Source organism: Gallinula chloropus (assembly GCF_964237585.1).
Source record: "Gallinula chloropus genome assembly, chromosome: 2".
NCBI classification, from domain to species: Eukaryota; Metazoa; Chordata; class Aves; order Gruiformes; family Rallidae; genus Gallinula; species Gallinula chloropus.
The window spans coordinates 37,438,559-37,458,078 of record NC_140086.1 but is presented as its reverse complement, the minus strand read 5'-3'; the positions used below and the strand labels follow the sequence as shown (position 1 = coordinate 37,458,078).

At 46.0% G+C, this 19,520-nt stretch overlaps 2 protein-coding genes across 7 annotated transcripts in view; one reads left to right on the top strand and one right to left on the bottom strand.

Annotated features, from left to right (window-relative positions):
• CSPP1 (centrosome and spindle pole associated protein 1) overlaps positions 1–7,277 on the top strand; it is a gene marked incomplete at its 5' end in the record, with an annotated part of 59,378 nt that extends 52,101 nt beyond the window's left edge. Inside the window, 3 exons of the mRNA XM_084260512.1 lie at positions 443–552; positions 723–870; positions 6,465–7,277. Of these exons, the coding sequence (XP_084116638.1) occupies positions 443–552; positions 723–870; positions 6,465–6,691 (485 nt within the window). The 3' untranslated portion in view covers positions 6,692–7,277. The remainder of the gene's footprint in view (positions 1–442; positions 553–722; positions 871–6,464) is intronic.
• A 2,170-nt stretch (positions 7,278–9,447) lies between these two features.
• The window catches only part of ARFGEF1 (ARF guanine nucleotide exchange factor 1), a gene marked incomplete at its 5' end in the record, with an annotated part of 95,019 nt that continues 84,946 nt past the window's right edge, over positions 9,448–19,520 (bottom strand). For 3 of the 6 annotated variants that reach the window (XM_084260245.1, XM_084260247.1, XM_084260244.1), the window contains 7 exons: positions 9,448–9,621; positions 10,309–10,426; positions 11,301–11,439; positions 12,881–13,049; positions 13,406–13,545; positions 14,375–14,504; positions 17,223–17,292. In XM_084260245.1, the coding sequence (XP_084116371.1) occupies positions 9,457–9,621; positions 10,309–10,426; positions 11,301–11,439; positions 12,881–13,049; positions 13,406–13,545; positions 14,375–14,504; positions 17,223–17,292 (931 nt within the window). In that variant the 3' untranslated portion in view covers positions 9,448–9,456. The remainder of the gene's footprint in view (positions 9,622–10,308; positions 10,427–11,300; positions 11,440–12,880; positions 13,050–13,405; positions 13,546–14,374; positions 14,505–17,222; positions 17,293–19,520) is intronic. The other 3 variants (XM_084260248.1, XM_084260246.1, XM_084260249.1) reach the window with 3 other exon arrangements.

Below are 19,520 nucleotides of genomic sequence, written 5' to 3'. Positions count from 1 at the left end.
TCTGAATGATAGGTGTTTAGAGGAACAGGTAGCATCTTACACTGATGAAACACCACAGGCACAAATAAATTCTTCTTTAGCTTGTACTGTGTTTCTGTTGTGATAAATCCACGTGATTAAGTGTTTTTGTTGTCTCCTGAGGTCAGAGCACTAGTTTGGATATAATGAGGTTCAGCTGGCCGTGTAACTGGAATCCTGGGGAGCGGGTTGCTGGCCAGATACCGTTTCACAATGACGCTGGGATTTCTTTACTTGAAAGGGTTGTGGTGAGAGTGTTGGTGAAACCAGGGCAGGGAAACTTCATGCAGGGTGTCCTACCTGAATACATGCCTGTGATGAAATCAAGTACCATATATATCGGCTTGTTTTGGAACAGCAGCAGGTTTGAGCATTGTCTAGTATTTTGATGGATCTGAGAAGCATGTCACACTTGTTTTTCCAGGTGCTAATGGAGAAACGTTTCTTGACTTCAAGGAACTGAATTTGTCGCCGCAGCCTCCGCTGTCTGCAAGGGAGAGGAGACGCCTGAAGCAGAAAGCGTTGGAGTGCGCCGTACGTATGAGACCTGGGTGGGCCTGAACACGAGGGTAGGCGACAGATCTGACACTGTCAGACAGTGGCTGAGGGGCGTGGGTCCAGAGGGTGCACGGGTATAGCTACTATCCCTTTGGAAAAGGACATTGTTTAGCTGAAGGACCCCTGCTTTCTGGGATTTCCTGCAGGAGAATGTTCCACCCAACCAGCCGCCGCTGCAGCCTGATGGCGTTTCCCTGCGCTCCGGCGGCAGCCTCGACGTCGCTCAGCTGAAGGGGAGGAATGAGGAGCGGCTGCGCAGGCTGACCGAGCTCCGGCAGAAACCTGCTCACTTGGGTATGCTCGGTGTAGCAGAGATGATGCACTGAATATCGATGGGAAGTAATTACAGTAATTAACAGTGAGCGCCTGGCTCAAACACAGGAATAATTTACAGAGCTCTGTAGCTGGTGCAAGAGGTTCCCCAGCAAACCTCAGTACAGGTTTCTAGAGCAAGTGTAGAGGAGGGTGATAGGGAAAGGTTCTGCGATCGCTGTCTGATCAGCTGCTTGTCCTGTCTGCACCGCTTTCAATACCGCGCTGTGTCGCTGCTGGCAGGGGGATGGGGACACCCAGCTGAGTACCTGAAACCTTAGTGGAAAGAACCAGAGCGATGGAGTTGGTGGGATGCCTGGGAGGGTTATTTGCTCCCATGGGAACTGGATGTCTGTGGTGCAACCAGCATGGATGTAGGCTAAAAAATTAGGTGTGAAATACTTGAGTTTCTGTTTAATTTGGATATTCTGTTGGCTTGTTACCAGGAATGATCATTCAGTACTTGAGGGTGATTCTAATACCTCTGTCACCAGACACGTGCTTGGATTTATTACATCTGTCCATGACCGTGTAACACTTCAAACTCCAGGAGTTCTCTTGGAGTCTCTCCACAGGCTGCCTGCCTCATGTAGATCCACTTTGTGTGTGTGAGGTACCAATTATGGCAACCATTAGTAGCCTTAATTTCTCACAGGGATTGTGACCCAGTTGATAACCTTGGGGTGTGACATCTCCCTTTTTTTAGGAGGCGGTTGCTATGCTGTCTAGGCAATTACAGTATCAGTATCCTTTTTATAAACCTAATGAGAGTACAGATGCTGATGGTTTTTCTAGTTCTGTTGCTATGGGTACTCTTACAAGCACTTCATCCTTTTCTTGTTTATTTTAACCATCTCACTGTGATTTTTAAGTCACTAAAAAAAAGCCATTCATATTCATTTCTATAATCTAAACAAATGCTTCACTAATTTTACTCCACCCAAACATTTTTGCTGTGTGAATTTCTTTTACCCCTCTGCCCTTGTTCTGTCTCCCCTCTTTATAATTTCACCTTGCATCAAACACTTTTTATTTTGTTTGCCTTCTGTTTGTCACAGTCTCCAGAGCTTCAGCTCTTTGTACTTTAGATGTACATAACTTTTATATATCTGTGTGTGTGCATATGTATATGTATTTATATGTCTGTGTAGCTTGTTCTTTGGAACACTTGAGAACCATCACTCATCCTTAGCATATGTGCTGCTTGGAAGTGGAACAGGAGCTCCTTTGGCTCAGCTGTGGCTGCGCTGCTGCCTGCACTCCTGTTCCCTCCTCATGCTCAGCAACATCACACACACAAAGAAAGAGAATCAGGAGTGAAGCCCAGTGGGTTTATTCTTTTTCCCTAGCAGTTTGATAGAACCCTTGTGGCATCCGCTTGCTTTCCCAGCAGCTAGGACTTATTTCTCCTCCACCCTCAGAGACACTGCTGGGAGAAGACAACTCTGTGTATCACTAAGGAACCTTAACTCATTCTCTTCCCTTTACATCACCAGGACATGGCAATTTACAGGCTTTGGTAGATTTTAAGGGCTGATCCTGTTGGCCCAGTAGTTCACGTTCCTTTATGGGTTTGATTTCGGAATCCTAAAACCACCCTAGAATGGTTTTCTTAATTCCAAAATGAGTGCCTGTTGGAGCCAGGCCTCCCCCTCCTCCTGTTTTCAGCCATCCAAGCCCCCATTCCCACCCATGCAGGCTTCTTGCACGCCTTGGGCGATGACGTCTCTGCAAGCCAGTAGCTGTTCTCCCCAGTGTTCCCAACTGTGTAACCCAGAGCAGGCTCAGGGGCAGAAGAGAGAACCGAGCATGTTAGAGATGTGGCTGAGGCCCCATGCTCTGTAAGAGGTGTTGCCTAAATGGCTTGAGACATTTTAGGCATTCCTCTGTGCCTCTGAGGACAGGAATGCCGGAGCCTGCAGGTTTTGCCTGCCTCCTGGTAAGTGCAGGCTGACAGGAGGTGTTTGCTCTCATCTAGGGGCAGGATGTGCCACAGTCAGCCCTTAGCAGGAGTCCGGACACCGCTCCATTTCTTAACCAGTATTCCATGTGAAGGGAAGGAGTCTCCTCATCCGCAGCCTCCAGATACAGACTGTGAATTGCCAAGCAGCAGTTCCCAAGACAAGTCTTCCTCTGAGGCCCCACTAAGAACTTTATGGCATGTACAAAGCATTGAAGTTCATGATGGAGCAGGTTTTGTGCTGTAGCTGGTCTGTTGTGCTTTCCAAAGGCAGCACCAAGTGAATGGCTGCAGTGATGTGTGCTGCCCTCTCAGCTCTGCCAGTAAAGTGGAGCATCTGCCTTTCACTGCTGGGAGACCTAAAGGCTTTCCCTTTAGAGGCAGCGAGGTTTCAACTCAGGGAAATGCAGCCCTCTGGCCTGCAAGCCCACAGGTTGTTGGTCTTGAAACAGATACACTCACTTATTTTTCTTGATTCTCTTAAAAGCAGAGCAAAAGGAAAAGTCTTGTTCTTTAGGCTTTGTTTTCCCTGCCCTGTTGTAGGGTTGTTAACCCCACCGTGATGTAACGTTTGTAAAAGCCACACATTCCAACCCATGGGAGAGCTCAGCCAACCCTGGATTTAGGAGACAGGGAGGTTTCACTCTGCCAGCTGTAAACCCAGCATTAAGCAAAGGAGATGACAGGCCCTACAGAGAGGGAGGTCTGTTTACACTTTGGGTGTTACAGAGAAGTTCTATTTTAACCAGACCGAGGCAGCTTGCAGGAGGATCAGATCACCGTCTGCAGGATGTGACAGGACTTGTGGATTCACTGCCAAGTTCTTACTAAACAAAAAGCATTTGGCATTTTGGTTCAGAAGCTGCATCCTGCTTTGAGCACCCAGAGTTCTCAGACTTCAGTACGGGGGTTTGTGCAGTTTCTGCCACGGAATCAGAGAAGGTCAGGGGTTGGAAGGGACCTCTGGAGATCATCTGGTCCAACCCCCTGCTGGAGCAGGATCTCCCAGAGCAGGCTGTACAGGATCGTGTCCGGATGGGTATTGAATGTCTGCAGAGAAGGAGACTCCACAGCCTCTCTGGGCAGCCTGTCCCAGTGCTCTGTCACCCTCAGAGTGAAGAAGGAAGAAGTTTTTCCTCATGTTGAGATAGAACTTCCCGTGTTCCAGTTGGTGCCCATTGCCCCAGGTCCTGTCACTGGGCACCACTGAGAAGAGTCTGGCCCCATCCTCTTGGCATCCACCCTTCTGATATTTCTAAGTATTGATGAGATCCCCTTTCAGCCTTCTCCAGGCTAAACAGACCCAGCTGACTCAGCTTTTCCTCACAGGAGAGATGCTCCAGTCCCCTCATCATCCTTTCAGCCCTCCACTGGACTCTCTCCAGTAGTTCCCTGTCTTTCCTGAACTGGGGATCCCAGAACTGGACACAGCACTCCAGATGTGGCCTCACCAGGGCAGAGCAGAGGGGGAGGATAACCGACCGCCCTTGACCTGCTGGCCATGGCCCTCTTCATGCACCCCAGGTACCACTGACCACGAAGGCACACTGCTGGCTCATGGAGAGCTTCTTGGCCACCAGGACCCTACCAGCTCCTTCTCTGCAGCGCCGCTTCCCAGCAGGTCAGCCCCTGACCCATGCTGGTGCCTGGCATTATTCCTCCCTAGGTGCAGGACCTTAAACTTGCACTTGTTGAACTTCATTTGGTTCCTGTCTGCCCAACCCCATCTCGTGCCTTCACGTCTGCACACCTGGCTGCTGCTTCTGCAGGACCTGGGTTCTCACACCTGCAGTTGGACCCTCGGCTTCCAGGTTTTGATGAATGGGGGAGAAGAGCCCAGCAGAGAAACTGCTGTGGAGAGAAAGGAGAATGGGACAGAACTTGGGTGCAGCCACGTGGCAGATGAACCCACATATGATGCAGCAAAGTGGAACCACGCCCGCCTGCGGCCCCAACGTGCTGGAATACAGGTCTTTTGGCGTCCTTTCTTGAGCATTTGGATGGGAAAATCCTGGATCACACCTGAGCAAGAGGGAGAGGAGGGGCAGCCTTGGCAGTTACAGCTCGGTGCCTTAGCAAGGAACTGTTTTACCTGCAATAACATGGAAATTTATGCACTCTCACATACTGAAGAAACCCTTCTCCAAGGATAAACCTGCAGGAATTAATTCCAATCCCTTTGCTGATTTTAATTATGAAGGGGGTGAAAACGAGCCAGGTCTCTGCTTGTCACCGACAAGACACTTACCAGTTCTGTTTTGATTTTTCTGTTTTAACCTACAGGCTCTAAACCCTAAACCCAGGCAGCCAGAGCTGGGTGGAATCTCAATTTTCCTGTTACAGAAGGAACAATGTTTCTCAGAGCAGCTTGGCTCCAAAACAGTGGTTTTCAAAGTTGTTTCGTTCCAGAACGAAAACCTGAAGTTTGGAGACTTCATCCAACAAGATTACTAAAGCCAAATGCTTTATCATTAAAGATATATTTTCCTGGAATTAGTATGTTTCTCAAAAAAACTTCCATGCTTTTTGAGGTATTCTGCACATCCAGAGGGTTCAAAGGCTTTTTCTGCCCAGCTTCAAAACACCCCCAGAGCTGGGAACCGCCGCACGGACACCACTCAGCTGCAGAGTAGGAAGTGAAGTGCCACAGGTTGGAGGGGTGGGGGAGGAGGGTTGGCTTTAGTTGGTGGTTTGTAGATGTAAAAACGGCCGTGAATCCAAAAAATGAGTAGCATTGAGAAACTCTACATTTATACCCTTTCATGTTTTTAATATATATATAGAGAGGGGGTTTATATATGTATATGGGTTTTTTATATATACGTATATGGGTTTTTTATATATAACCCCTTTAAAAAAATACATATACATATATATATATATAAACCCTTTGTTGCTTGATATTCCACGCTGTGAGAAACGAAGTATGAGTGATTGCTGACTGATTTCAGCCAGCCAGGGGTAGAGGACAGAACCATACTGGTGCCCAGTTAAAAAGGGCAGGGCTGGGTTTGCTGTGGCTGGTTGGTTTTTCTGTACCTGGAAGCTGACGATTACTCAGTAAGGGTTTCAGAATGACCTCAAGATACAGTTTTTAGTGGGACTGAGGTAGAGACTTGCTCCTACTTGCAGAGTTACAATGTTTACCAGTGTTGGAAGTAATTGAGAGCTTGAGAGCTTGCCTAGGGAAGGGACTGGCTACATAAGGGTGTTCAGCTGTGATGCTGTGACTTGTGGCCTTATTTTTACACCCATGGACAGACATGACTTGTGGCTCTAATAGGAGGCTCTTGGGAAAGCAACGACCTTCTACCCCACCCACCCAGGGGTGTCTGTGCGATCCCCTTGTTGAGCTGGTAGGGGAGGAGCTGGTGACATGGGGCATCAGAGACCTCAGGTCTTCAGCTGTTGGCTGTAGGTGGGCCCAGTTCCCCAGAACATCAAAACCACGTGTCAAGTAGAAACAAACCTAACTGACAGCATTGTTGATGCCTTTCTTGCAGACACAGCCACCTCCTCGCTGTAACTGAGTGTGTGGTAAGAGGCCATAGGCTTTTTCCCCTCTAACACGTGCACATTGGACTCCATCTGTCTCTCTCTCTCCCCCTTCTCTCAGGTGACACCCTTTCCTTGGGAGACGCAGATGACCTGTTGAGACGCGCTCCATCGGACAGCGGCGGGCGCTCCAGTTCTGTGGACACAATCGCCACAGAGCCCTGGCTGCGACCCGGCACTTCAGAGACGCTGCAGAGATTCCTGGCCGAGCAGTCGAGCCCAGCCAAGCTTTCACCCGAGGGCAGCTTCCCGCTCAGCTGGCACGGCCTCTCCACAGCGCACGGCTGAGCCCAGCCCCCCGCGCGCCGCCGGGGCCATGCGGCGCCGGGGGATGCCGGGCACATCACTACTGCGCTTTCCAGGGGCTCCTCTCAGGATCAGGTCTCTTGTGTGTGACTTAAAATAGCAATAATGAAGTGACAGAAGCTGCAGGGTAAGGGGGGGAGGGGCGAGCAGGGCTGCGTGAGCCTACGTGATGTGGGAAGCAGGGGACCAGCTTTTGGTGTTTTTTGCACTTTTTATACAAGTTTCAGCCTTGGCACTGGGCTTAGCACAGTGTGTGTGTGTGAATGAATGTGATAAGTAAGTTAATTATTAGCTTTGTTTATAGCTGACCTCACAAACTGGCTGGAAATGGAGTGAGCCAACAGCCAAGCTGCAGTTTAAGCTTCTACTGAAAGAGTAATGCGGAGAAGGGCACTGGGCTGTCCTACAGGGAGGAGGGCAGGCTGCCCCCTGTGAAAGCTCAGCAAACAGTGTCTGGGAAGGGTTTCATGTGTCTGACATTTCCTTACCTCTTATGCTGAAAATAGAATGTTACATATATTTAAATTATGGTTCTGATTTAAGAGTGAATAAATTATTTTGTTACTAAGCTTGTGAAAGCAGCCGCCTTCTTTCTTAATCTGTCATTTGCTTCAGCTTATGCATGAGGAAACACAAAGCAGAACGTTCCACCGTGGAAAAGGGGTGCCTGGTAACTCCTTCTGATTGCATCATGCGTTGGATGCTCTGAGACATTCTAGGTCCAGCTCTGGGCTAGCTGGACCTCTGCCAGCAGCATCCAGTGTTTCATTTTCATTTCCTCAGCTTTGATCAAAGTTCTCCCCCTGTTAGAAGCCTGGAGTGTGTCACCCTGACCCCCAGCCTCAGGTCACTGCAACAAACGGTGTGAGAAACGAGTAGTCGCAGGCTGGCTGCCCTTCCTTCTGGTTCCAGGCTCTGGCCTGGCCCTGCCCCCAGCTGTTCCTTCACCTCTGCAGGGACCAGGGAAGCTCTGATAGCCCAGGCAGGTGCAGGTGTTGCCCCCTCCTTCCAGCTGCCCTCCCTTCAGCTGCCGGGCTCTGAGTCAGGGTACTCCTGGTCCTTCATCTCCCAACCTTCTCTTCAGGTTCCTCTGTGGCCCCAGAGCACAGCATCAGGCAGGGCCTTCCTGCTACCTTCCTACAGCTCTTTAGCCTTGGTTGGGTTTTTTAGCCATGACAGACTCACCTGCAAAATAAATGCAGCTGCATTCCAAGGGCCTGAGCTCACCTACAAGCAGCTTTTTCATTCCTTTTTTGGTTGTTCTTGTTTGAACTTACCCCTCTCTCTCACCCCAGTGTGAGCAGACACGTCCTAGTCAGCGGAATGGCACCCACCTTCCAGCCCCCTGAGAGCTGGGGTCTGCTCCTTTGCGAGGAGAGCGGGAGAGGCAAAGGAAACTGTAAAACAAGTAGCTGGGGGTTAGACCGGTTTTGATTGCACTGATGAAAGAGTTCAAAAACTTTATTGACCTATAACCTGATTAGAATATGCCAGATGAGAACCAAATATTGTACAGAAAGTTGTACAGAATTTTTTTACATAGAAAACTTTACATATCTGTACCATATACATTTTGTCCATCTGAAAAAAATTTCTACATCCATTGTAATACAGAATGCTTGACAACCTCGTCTTTCAACCATCGGAGCACAATTCACAGTATGAATACATTGCCAATAAATTTAACCATCCCCAAACCATGCCAGATTTGTTACTTGAATATATTCAACATTAAATTCTGTACATAAGAGTGAAATCTACATCGAACAGAAAAACATGTGACAGCAGACACAACCTAGACTTGTTTGCAGTGATTCAAGTTCCAGTCCTTCAAGGATCATCATTTCAATGGCTCGTTATATTGAAAAGCCCTAAAACAAGTATATTACAGGTAGTTATGTCAGTTGTGATATTTCTACCTCTGTTCTTGACAAAAGTCAGCAACACTAACTTCTGGGCTACAACGAAACAGGAAGGAAAAAGAAAAGAAAAAGGAAAAAAAATATAAATCACAACCCAAAAAATAAAGAAAAAAAAAAGTAACCCCAAACTTCTAGTGCATTTGGTAAACAATGAAGTGTTACGGGTTTTCAGCAAATCAAATAATACAGAAATAAAACAATTCAGGAAGAACTGTATAGTGTTAAAGAGTTTATATTACAGACCTGCATCTCTGTACATTTTTCACAGGAGGATGATTCCCGATGTCTCAGACAGCCTGAGTGTGCAAAAAATCTTAGAATAAGAATATCAGACATAGTTGCTAAATATCTCTTACCATGAACAATAATCTCCATTTTCTTTTTCACTATAAACATTTTATCCTTCAAAATACAGCTCTCCTGAGTTGTACTTCTCACAGAAGCTCACACCTTTACATACATAGTTCTTTGGGTACACTTTACGTTCACACCCGCCATAAACATCTGTTGCTATACTGCTGCCTAGGACAGTAAAGGATACCGCAGCCCGTGCTGACCAGAGGACTGTGCTAAAAACTGGCTCTGTGCTCAGCACGAGCCAGGGAAGAGAAACCGATAGAGACAATCCGTCAGGAAGTAAAGGGACTGGAGTGTTGCAAGCCTTAATTACAGTTGTAAGCATCTGTACCGTTAACCCTTGGATACACACTGCCGTACACATAACCAGGTTTATGGATATCCAGACAGAGCGGCTCAGCTACCCGGTCCTGCCCTCCAGCTGAGGAGTACGAGCTCTGAGAGGGAGCAGCTCTCGGTCACTCGCCGCTACTGCTTGCCTACGCCGGGCTCCTGGTCTGGAGGTTGGGATATTTGGAAAACCACACCGATCCGCAGGAAGAACCTTCGTAGAACAGCTCGGAGTTCAGGAATAAGGTCAAACTGCATAATTTCACACAGCAGAGGATAGTAGAATGAGGCATGAGCCTTGAACTGAGGAGAAAACAGAAGGGATTATTCTATTAGGCGTCATCCCATCCCAGAGAGCGTTTAAATACGCCCCCAAAGCCAAGGTGAGGAACCCACAGTGTCATGGGCAAGAACACCTTTGGAACTGAAGGCAGCAGCAGAGTAAGGCTGTGACGTATGCTGGCAGATGCTACTCACAGCCCCATGCTAATGCTTTTTCTTCAAGAGGAAGAATTTTGCTACTAGTTAAGAGGTTTTTTTGTTATCACTGGCCCCTTTCACGCAACACTTCAGCCAAGCTTTGTTAGAGACAGGGGGAGACCTAAATACAGATTCATTTACTGCGTAATTTCTTAGGAGAAGGTCATGGGGGTGTACGTACACACAGCACTGAAAGCAGAAACAGGAGTGGCTTCTTTGAATAAAGTATCACTCTTCCTCGGCAGGAGAGGGGTAAAAGCAACTTAACAACACATTCCTACAGGATTTTTGGCATCTTTCACATTTTCTGTGTCAGGTTTTATTTTATCACTCCCTGCTCCCTCACGCTGCATTTCCACTGTCAGTCTCTGTCAGGTGTGGTTCCGACGCACACATTCCCCACAGCAGCAAGGGGCTTTCACAGCCCAGCACGTGACTGCACGTGAGGAACCAGTCTGGCACTACTCCTTCCCATGAACCTTGTCAATACCAGTCCAAACAGTTACTTACCCTTTCGTCGCTTATCTTCAGGACTTTAGTCAAAAATAAGAGCAATAGGTTAGTCCAGGCTTCCCGATGACTTTCTGATGTAAGAGTCAGGAAGTAACTCAGGGCCTCACTGCAGACACTAGAGAGAAAAGGCAAAGAATAATAAATAACTAACAATTTATTTCGAGCTCCATGGCAGAGAATGAGCTTTGCAACTGTATCAGTGTTGAGCCCTGGTACTGCACAGCATCGGTTCCTGAAAGCCACTGTAAGCCTGATTAGTGACAGAAAGCAGTGACTTGGGTACTGAACATGCTGACACAACGTGACTGTGCCGTTAGTGCCGGTATTTACAGTGCATCAAGTGCTCTTTGAGAGGCACTAAAATGCAGGGGACAAAATGATACATGGGCTTTAAAGTTCAATCTCATACTGATGTAACCAGGTAGTTTTCAGTTCTGCTCCTCGGTCTATAAACCTTAAAATAATTTCACTGTGTTACTGCCATGATTTTCAGACCTCTGTTATCCCAACACTTGCTCAAACACCTTCATAAGCCAGAAACAGTCAGGTGAGCCTTGGTGTTCATGGTAACAAGTAACCAAAAAGCCAAAAGCTTCTCCCAAAGCCCAGCACTCGTTTCTGCAGATGAGAATGAACAGCACCGGCTCCCTAAAACACCCGAGGTTACTGGAAGAGAAAAGCAGGGTTTAGGTGACAGCTGCTTTTCTTTTTAAAGAGGAGCTCTAACTATCCCCCCACTTACCCACATGCTACCACAAAAGAAGGTGACAAAACCTTTGTTCTCTCCTGCAAAACATGCGATGAGAACCAAGAGCAGAGGCAGCGTTAGTGGCTGAAGGCTCAGCACTCTCCACACAGCGTAAAGCCTCCACCATACCACATTAGCTCCAGAGTTTACTGCAAACAGAGGAGGTCTGTCCTTTTACATAAAAATAAGCTTTCTTTAACATCAGAAATACCATCAGGAGGTTCAGCTACGTGGACCTTACTTGAGCAGTCGTTGCTGGACTTCCTCCCACGCACTGGTACGGCTTTCGTCCATGTACATACGGAACAGAATGCGCAGCCCACAGGCAAGGCTGCTGGTCTCCTGTTTCAGGAGGTTGGGCTTTGATTTGCCTTTGAAACCTGGAGAAACCCCAAACATCCATTTAGGCTTTTGTTTCACCTGGCATTCTTCCTTACAGTCCCCCCCATTTCTTCTAAGCATCTTCTAACAACTGGAACCACCTCCTTAGGCAGTCCGCTCCTCACAACACAGTACGGTGGAGTGCTGCTCGAACTTAACCTCCGTATGCACACACCGTAACTGTGCTTGGCACCCATTTGTATACACACTTCTGCATAGATGTGACACCTGGGTGTAGGGGCAACATGCATTCTAACCACCCAAACAAGGGACTGTTCTCTCTCCAGCATGTATCTCAGTGTAAACTGGTGTGCTGCTTGGCTTTGATGCAAATGTTTACCAGAGCACTGTTTCCAAAGCTGCTACTGTGTAATTAAGCTCAGTTTGCCAGTGGAGGTCCACACCAGCAACAAGCATGCCAGGAGTATGAATACAATGACCCTCCAGCTGCAGTGGTTCTGCGTACTCATACAGCTGTGCACAGAGCAACCTGCTGCATGTTCACAGATTCACAGAACTGTAGGGCTTGGAAGGGACCTCCAGGGATCATCAGGTCCAACTCCCCTGCCAAAGCAGGTTCCTTAGGACAGGTCACACAGGTAGGTGTCCATATGGGTCTTGAGTATCTCCAGAGAAGGAGACTCCACAACCCCCCCAGGCAGCCAATTCCAGGGTTCTGTCACCCGCACTGTGAAAAAGTTCTTCTGCATGTTGGTGTGGTACTTCCTGTGCTCCAACTTGCAGCCATTGCCCCTCGTCTCCACAGACCACTGAAAAGAGGCTGGCTATTTCCTCCTGTCTCCCACAATTCAGATATTTATAAACATTAGTAAGATCCCCCCTCAGTCTTCTTTTCTCAAGGCTGAACAGTCCCAGTCCACTCAGCCTTTCCTCACAGGGAGATGCTCCAGGCCTTTGATCACCTTCGTAGCCCTTCTCTGGACTCTCCAGGAGATCCCTGTCCCTTTTGTACCAGGGAGCCCAGAACTGGATTTTCACGCTCTGCCTTCTGATGCAGCTGATAAAACACTGATGCAGCTGACCAGTGCAAGGAACAGAGTAACGTGGTGCTACAGAGAGTATTTTTCCCACTTGTTTCAGAAAGGGACGTGTGTTTCACTTACACACTGGTATGTAAAACAACCCCCTTAACAAGTTTTGGGGGTTTTGTGCCTGCGGCTTCCAAGCACGGGGCTCACACTTACAGCCAGGGATCAGCTTGGCAGCTGCAGCCCCCTGAAACCTGAAATTTCAGGAAATCAAAAAGATGTTTGCACCTGCACAGGTAAGATCTCCTCCTCCTCTTAAGAGCTTCAAGGGTTTTCAAGTTACAGCCTGATTTTGCATTCAGCATCAAAGTTCTTTTGACCTAATTTTGGGTCAATTCAAAGCACAGTAACACATTCTTTGCAAAATACTTCTCCAAGGTGACCAACTCACCCGCTTTCCAGAGAGCAGTTCTTTGCTCATTGTTTGAATTAAAGGCTTTAGCAAATCTGTGAGATTCCAGTAGACAGTCGAGGAGTTTGAAAAGCTGCTGTGATGTTAGAAAACGATACATCCCTTGATCTTGGGTATCCACATGGACATCAAAGTCCACTGCATCTCTCTATTACCAGAAACAAAAAAGAAATGAGATTTCAAGTACAAATCCACAGCAGTCTTCAGCAGGCTCTTGTGGTAACTCCACGCCACCCTGTCTTCACCTGCACTTGCATTTACACTGCATTAAACGTTGTATCCACATCCCAGCTACAGGAAAACCTGCACTGTCCAAAGGGATTTCTCTCCCCCTGTGTGCTGCCCCAGCACAGCCAAGGCAACTGAGCACAGGATGTAAAAGTCCCCTGGAAGTTCTCAAGCACTTCTAAAAACTTTAAGTTAGAAGGTGGTACAGGCATTTAGGAAATTTCATCCACTAGAAAGAGCTGTTTAGAAGGAGAGATACCCATCACCTCTACTTACTTGTGCTGCCGCTAGATTCTCTGCATCCTCCTTTTTGCTCGTTGCTGGGAAGAACACAATATTGTCGATCGTCTGAATGAGTTCCAGTTGTACCACGCATTTGATCAAGAGAGCAGCAAATAACTTCTGTTCTGGAAATTCTTTCAAAGAAAACAAAAATTCCTTGTTAACTAAAGAACTACAATTTTTTTCTTTTTTTTTTTTTTTACAAAAAAAGCTATTTTTGGGTTCAGGTGAAGAACAGCTTAGCTTCAGGCACATTCATAAACCAAACCTGGAATCCACCCATCTGAATGACTCCTCTAAAACCCAGGACTAATCACATTAACAACTGGCAAGGCTTTAACAAACCCTGCCACAAACTGGTCAAATATTCAATGTTACATGTTGTTAGCACCAGTGCAACGGCAAGAACCAGAGGCTGAGACTGCCTGCAGAGAGAGGGGCCTCAGGGTAGCACCAGTATTGCTGCTGCTTGTTTGTACTCGTGGCAAGTACTACCACCGCCAGGCATGGGTATCTGAAGCACCAACACGTACCTCTGCACAGGTATCCTAAGGGTTGGATAAACTCTCTTCAAATCAGTCTAAATACATTTAATTTCCAGCCCCCCAGCTATTTCATTATGTTGTGTTCTGCACAGGGAGAACTTTACTCTTAAGGAAAAATAAACTACTCATTTACACAGCATTATAAGGTCAGTACTACCTTTAATACTTTGCTTTGGGTATAAAGCCTGTGAGCTAGCAGCAGAACTCCAGATTTTTTTAAAGCACAGTTCAAAAATGTCAACCCACAGGGGACCCACAGAATCCTGTCATAGCACACGAAGACAAAAATCTAACCAATGTCATTTTCTTCACATCATGTTTCCAAAGTTATAGCTGGGGCTGTAACTGCAGGTATAAGACATCTGCTAAACGCCACCCCAAACAGATATAAACCCCCAAATCACTACAAGACACGCACTTGCTGTTGGCCTGGCTTTACTCATTTCTTCACCTGCTGTGGACCCTGCGCTGGGCTGATACGGACGTCCATCTGAAGATCTAGGCTGAATAGAATCATGAATATCTACTGACTTCTGTGAGATTGTATCCTGAAAAGAAAGCAAAAAAAAAAAAATTAAAATATTAACTTGCAGAAGACTTCCATGAGCTAACTGCCAGTAGTGCTGTGCTCTCCAGAGCTTAATAAATCTGCCAGTTCAACACTACACTATTTCATTTGCTTCGGTAAGGGTTGATATTAACATTCAAAAAAGATGTACTAAAAAGATGACCTAGTAAGAAAGAATCAAAAATTTATCAAGCAACAAGTACTTAGTTACACAGCAAAGTCAACGAGTAGTATTCTGCACACAGGTTTTCTGTATGTCATCCAAGCATTTAGTATGTCAGCCAACAGTCAGTTTGACTTTTACCAGACTAAGCGTAGGCGGTTTGCTGCAAGGTTCTGATACTGGGAAATGCAGTCTCTACCTTCACCTACGATCAAAACCTCTTAACAGTTTCTCTGAGAATTTGCATTCCTTTTATAACAAGCGAACATGTGAACACACAGCTCTTACATGACAAGTCCAAACAACATGAGTTATCATCAGGCTTTAATCTTGACTTGCCTTTACTCCCTTGGATGTTCTGAATTACACGCTCCTACTAACACATTTGTAGGTGCTATGGGACTTGACCACACTAAAATGATGGAGGAGGACAATACACACATACCAAGAAAATGCTCTAATTTAAAATCCTTTTGCCAGAGAGTTGCTTCAGCTGACGCCTGCAACGTGTTCTGATTCTCCACATTGCATTGTGTGCAATTGCATTGCAAGGTGGAACTCAATGACTTTGGAAGATGAATTCTTGGGGGGTTGTTTTATTTTTTAATAAATACCTTCCTTCTTGATCAACTGAAGTATTAAAATCAATAGTAACACCTACTGTTTTCATTTCAGAAAGCATTCCTTTAAAGAAGGAAACGTAACCAATAGAATCACTAGCAAAAGATGTTAGCAGTAACTGCAGCCATTTCTGTCCCTTTCAACAGCCTGGTGTTTCTATTGGCATTTGTTCTGTAAGGCCCATGGGGGCAACCACACTGTCCTTTCCTGTATTCTGTTGTCAGCAAGGTTCAAATCTACACATCCCGTTCCTGTGAAGACAACATCAACTTCTCATACCAGTATGTCCTGGTTTTGGTCAGGATAGAGTTAAATTCATTTGTAGCAGCGGATGGAATGCTGTGTTTGAGAGTTAAAATGGGAGTAGTGCTGATAACACCCTGATGTTGTTAGTTGCTGTCAGACAGTCAAGGACTTTCTCAGCTCTTCATGAGAAAGGAGGGGCGAAGCCAGGACAGGTGCCCAAACTGGCCAAAGAGAGTATTCCACGCCAGTTACGTCCTGCCCAGGATATCGGGGGCTGATGGGAGGAAGGCCAGGGGCGGCTCCGGGACGCGCGGTTCTTGGGGGACGGTCGGGTTCTGGGATGGCTCTGGGTGGCACGGCCTGAGTTGTGTGGTTTGGTGAGAAACTGCCTTGCGTATCAACAGCTTCATATATTTTTGCTCTAAAGTCCTGTTAGCATTGTTATATTGTATCTTTCTGTTATCTTAGTAAACTATCCTTATCCCAACCCACGGGCCTCTTAGTTTCTTGGTTTTGGGGTTATTTGCCCCTTCCTCTTCCCTTCCCTTGCCTCTCACACCCCCCCCCCCCCCACCTTCCCTTTTCCCTGCTCTTTTCCTTTAAGGAGCAGGCAGCTGCGTGGATCTCGGCTCTCAGCCGGGGTAAAACCATGACACAGTAAATAACCAATGTTTTAATCTCTATTAAGTATAAATAGACTTTTAACAGACACTACGGCTATAAATAGTAGAACGCGTCCTTATATGTGAACTCCCTGAAGAAAAATTAGATGGAAATATCTAAAGACTGCAAAAAATCTCTTATACCAGTTCATATGAGTGAAGTATGAAGCCTTTTTACAGTGAAGAGAGATTTTTGAAAACGTTCATGTTAAGCTCTTTCAAAGAGAAGAGATATTTCTGCACGTTCATGACTAAGACAGTCAATGTATTTCCCACTTCTGCATGCTATTATTGTATTTGACATAAATGGATCAAAACCATAGCCAATGTTTGGATGTTTTAGTAAATGTCTTATACATCAAACCACTAGAAATGAGGCCAGGCATAGCAAGCACATCCAGGCACATGGATAGAAAACACCGGCATAACGAGAACCGGTCACCACCAACATTTCCACCCTGTTGTAGGTAGGTTATGCTAGCACTGCAGAAACATAAATGGAGGGAGTCGGTCTCTCTCAGCAGAACTCACTTGGGATCATACCCTCCAGCAAGTTTTATCAAATGCTTCATTAACCCACAAAGAACTTCATGCAGCAGTCTTGTGAGGATGTCCAAAAGCTAAGCTAAGTCTGAGCAGCAGCAAAGCGGCTGCGCTCGCTCCATCTCCCCACCTACCTGCACCCAGGGAAATGAAACCAGACCCACGCCCCAGGACAGAAACCCTACCAGACACAGGGCATTACCTGAAACACACACAGGTGATGACCTACAGCCCACTTGGGCAAGCCACCTTGGCTGCAAATAAATACATGCTACCCTTTCTCAATTAGTTCCTTGCCATTTTTAAGCATTAAATAGCACTTTACCTGAAAAAAAATTCTAAAGTGAATAAAAATTGAAAAATGTGTTTAAACTAAGCATACTTCTCACTTACTGTACATCACAACCCATTTGTACCAGACTCTTACAAAATTTTAATTTTTTAAAAAATTTCAGCAGCTTACCAGCTTCTCTTTTCCATCAGAGGGAGATCCAGAGCCAAACTCACCACTGACTGGTCGCCAGGTCAGCAGCCTTGAAAACACAAAACCAGTACCAATTTTATTAAGTTTGAAAGTTAAGTCAGACTGATATCCTAAAAAGTTCACTTCACTATGGTGGAGGTTTTGTTTCATTTAAATTAATGGAATACAAACACAAAAAGAGTCAGATATTGCTACTGCCATAAATTAATAAACTCATTTCAGCTGTAAGTATACACTGTATTTCTTCACACATAATATAAAACTGAAGAATTGTGTATTTTAACTTCCATGTTTCTGTCGATTGCCTTGGATGGAAAACTGGATTATGGGGAGGTGGATTCGTTCACATAAGTACTGGATTTGGCTTTAGGCAGTGCTCTAGTGCCATTAAGCAGCCTGTGGTCTTATCACACTGCCTTAAGCATTACCTGGAATAAGGAATGAATCTCCCCCAGGACAAATCAGCATGAATGTCTGAAGACGTTTTGCGTTCTCCATCTGGGGTAGAACAGCACTGCAGTTCTAAGTCTACCCAGGATTCAACACTTTCACTTAGGACTCACTGCTGTTATAAGGTACCAAGTCACTGACAATACTTCTGATCTCACTCCTCCTGTTTTCCTACAGCAAGCTCAAGCTTTTGTCTTGAGGATCTTCAACTCAAGCACTAAAAAAAAGTCTACATTAATCGTAACTTACTGAGGCTGGTTGTGCCTGCCAAGAACTGAGGGAAATTAGACTGAATAACCTAAACGGTCCCATCATCTCTTGCTCTATCAAACCTATTGCTACAAAGTAAGATTAAAGTTATTTGTCACTGTTAAGATCTCAAAATATTTAGCCTCAAACTATGTGAGGCAACTGCTCTGCGGACATCTCTCTCTGCGTATCCTACATGAAATCTTTCCCATTGTGATAAGGATCCTACATTAACACATCCATGATCTCCACAGAACTAAAAAGACAAATCAGAGATAAGAAAAGATAAAATCTTGAGCCATGTAATCAGACAACAAATAAAGTAGAAAACGACATTGATTCTTGAAAGCTACCAGGACACAAATCGTGGATTACTCTGGATTAGAGGTTGTTAAATACAGTGTCATTTATTTGGGGCTATAAAGTCCTAAACTTCCACCTGCCAACAGAAGTATTGGAATAATGAGCCATTATGAGCCAGTTGAATTTCCTGAGGACAAGAGGGCATTCATCCTTGCTTTCTCAGTGCCAGCAAGCCAAGACTTGCTGTCATGAAGCTTCATAAAATCAAAATAATTAAATATAAATATAACAAAATATAAAATATAATAAAATACAAAAATATAAATTAAACATATAAAATTTATATAAAAGTTATAAACAGAATATAAATTAAATTAAAAAAATAATTAGGAAAACTATTAACATGAGCTAATGAAGTACAGGCTGAATGAGCAGACACTGAAGTAGATTGAAAATTGGCTGAACATCACAGGGTGGTGATCAGGGCCATTAAGTCTACCACCCCAGAGGGACCTTCACAAGCTGGAGAAAAGAGCTGATGGAAACTTAGGGCAGTTCCACACGGGAAAGTGCAAAGTTCCTCAGCTGGAGAGAACAACCCCCATACCCAGTACATGCTGAAGGCCACCCAGCTGGAAAGCAGCTTGGCAGAGAAAGCTCTGGGGGCCCTGGTGAACAGCAGGTTGGACACAGGCCAGGAATGTGCTCTTGCTGCAAAGAAAGCTAATGGTGTCTCCTGGGCTTTATTAGGAAAGGCAGTGCCAGCAGGTGGAGGCAGGTGGTCCTGCCCCTCTGTTCAGCACTGTGCCCAGTCCTGGGCTTCCCAGTATAAGAGACATGGATATATTGGAGAGAATCCAGCCAAGGGCAACCAAGGTGATGGAAGCATCTCTCCTGTGAGGAAAGGCTGAGAGAACTGGGACTGTTCAGCCTGTAGAAGGGGAAGCTCAGGAGGATCTCACCAATACCCACAGGGAAGCTCTTTTCAGTGGTGCCCAGCGACAGGAACAGAGGCAATGGGCAACCACTCACAGACAGGAGGTTCCCTCTGACATCAGGAAACACTTTTTCCCTGTGAGGGTGACTGAGCACTGGCACGGGTTGTCCAGACAGGCTGTGGAGCTTCCCTCTGTGGAGGGGGTTTGAACCAGACAACCTCCAGAGCCCATTCCAACTTCAGCCATTCTGCACCTCAGTGAATTTGTGGAAGCATGGCAGGAGTTCAGTTTGGGCTTTCCTAGTAAGTGATCCTTGCTGAAACTGGTGGCTGACTAA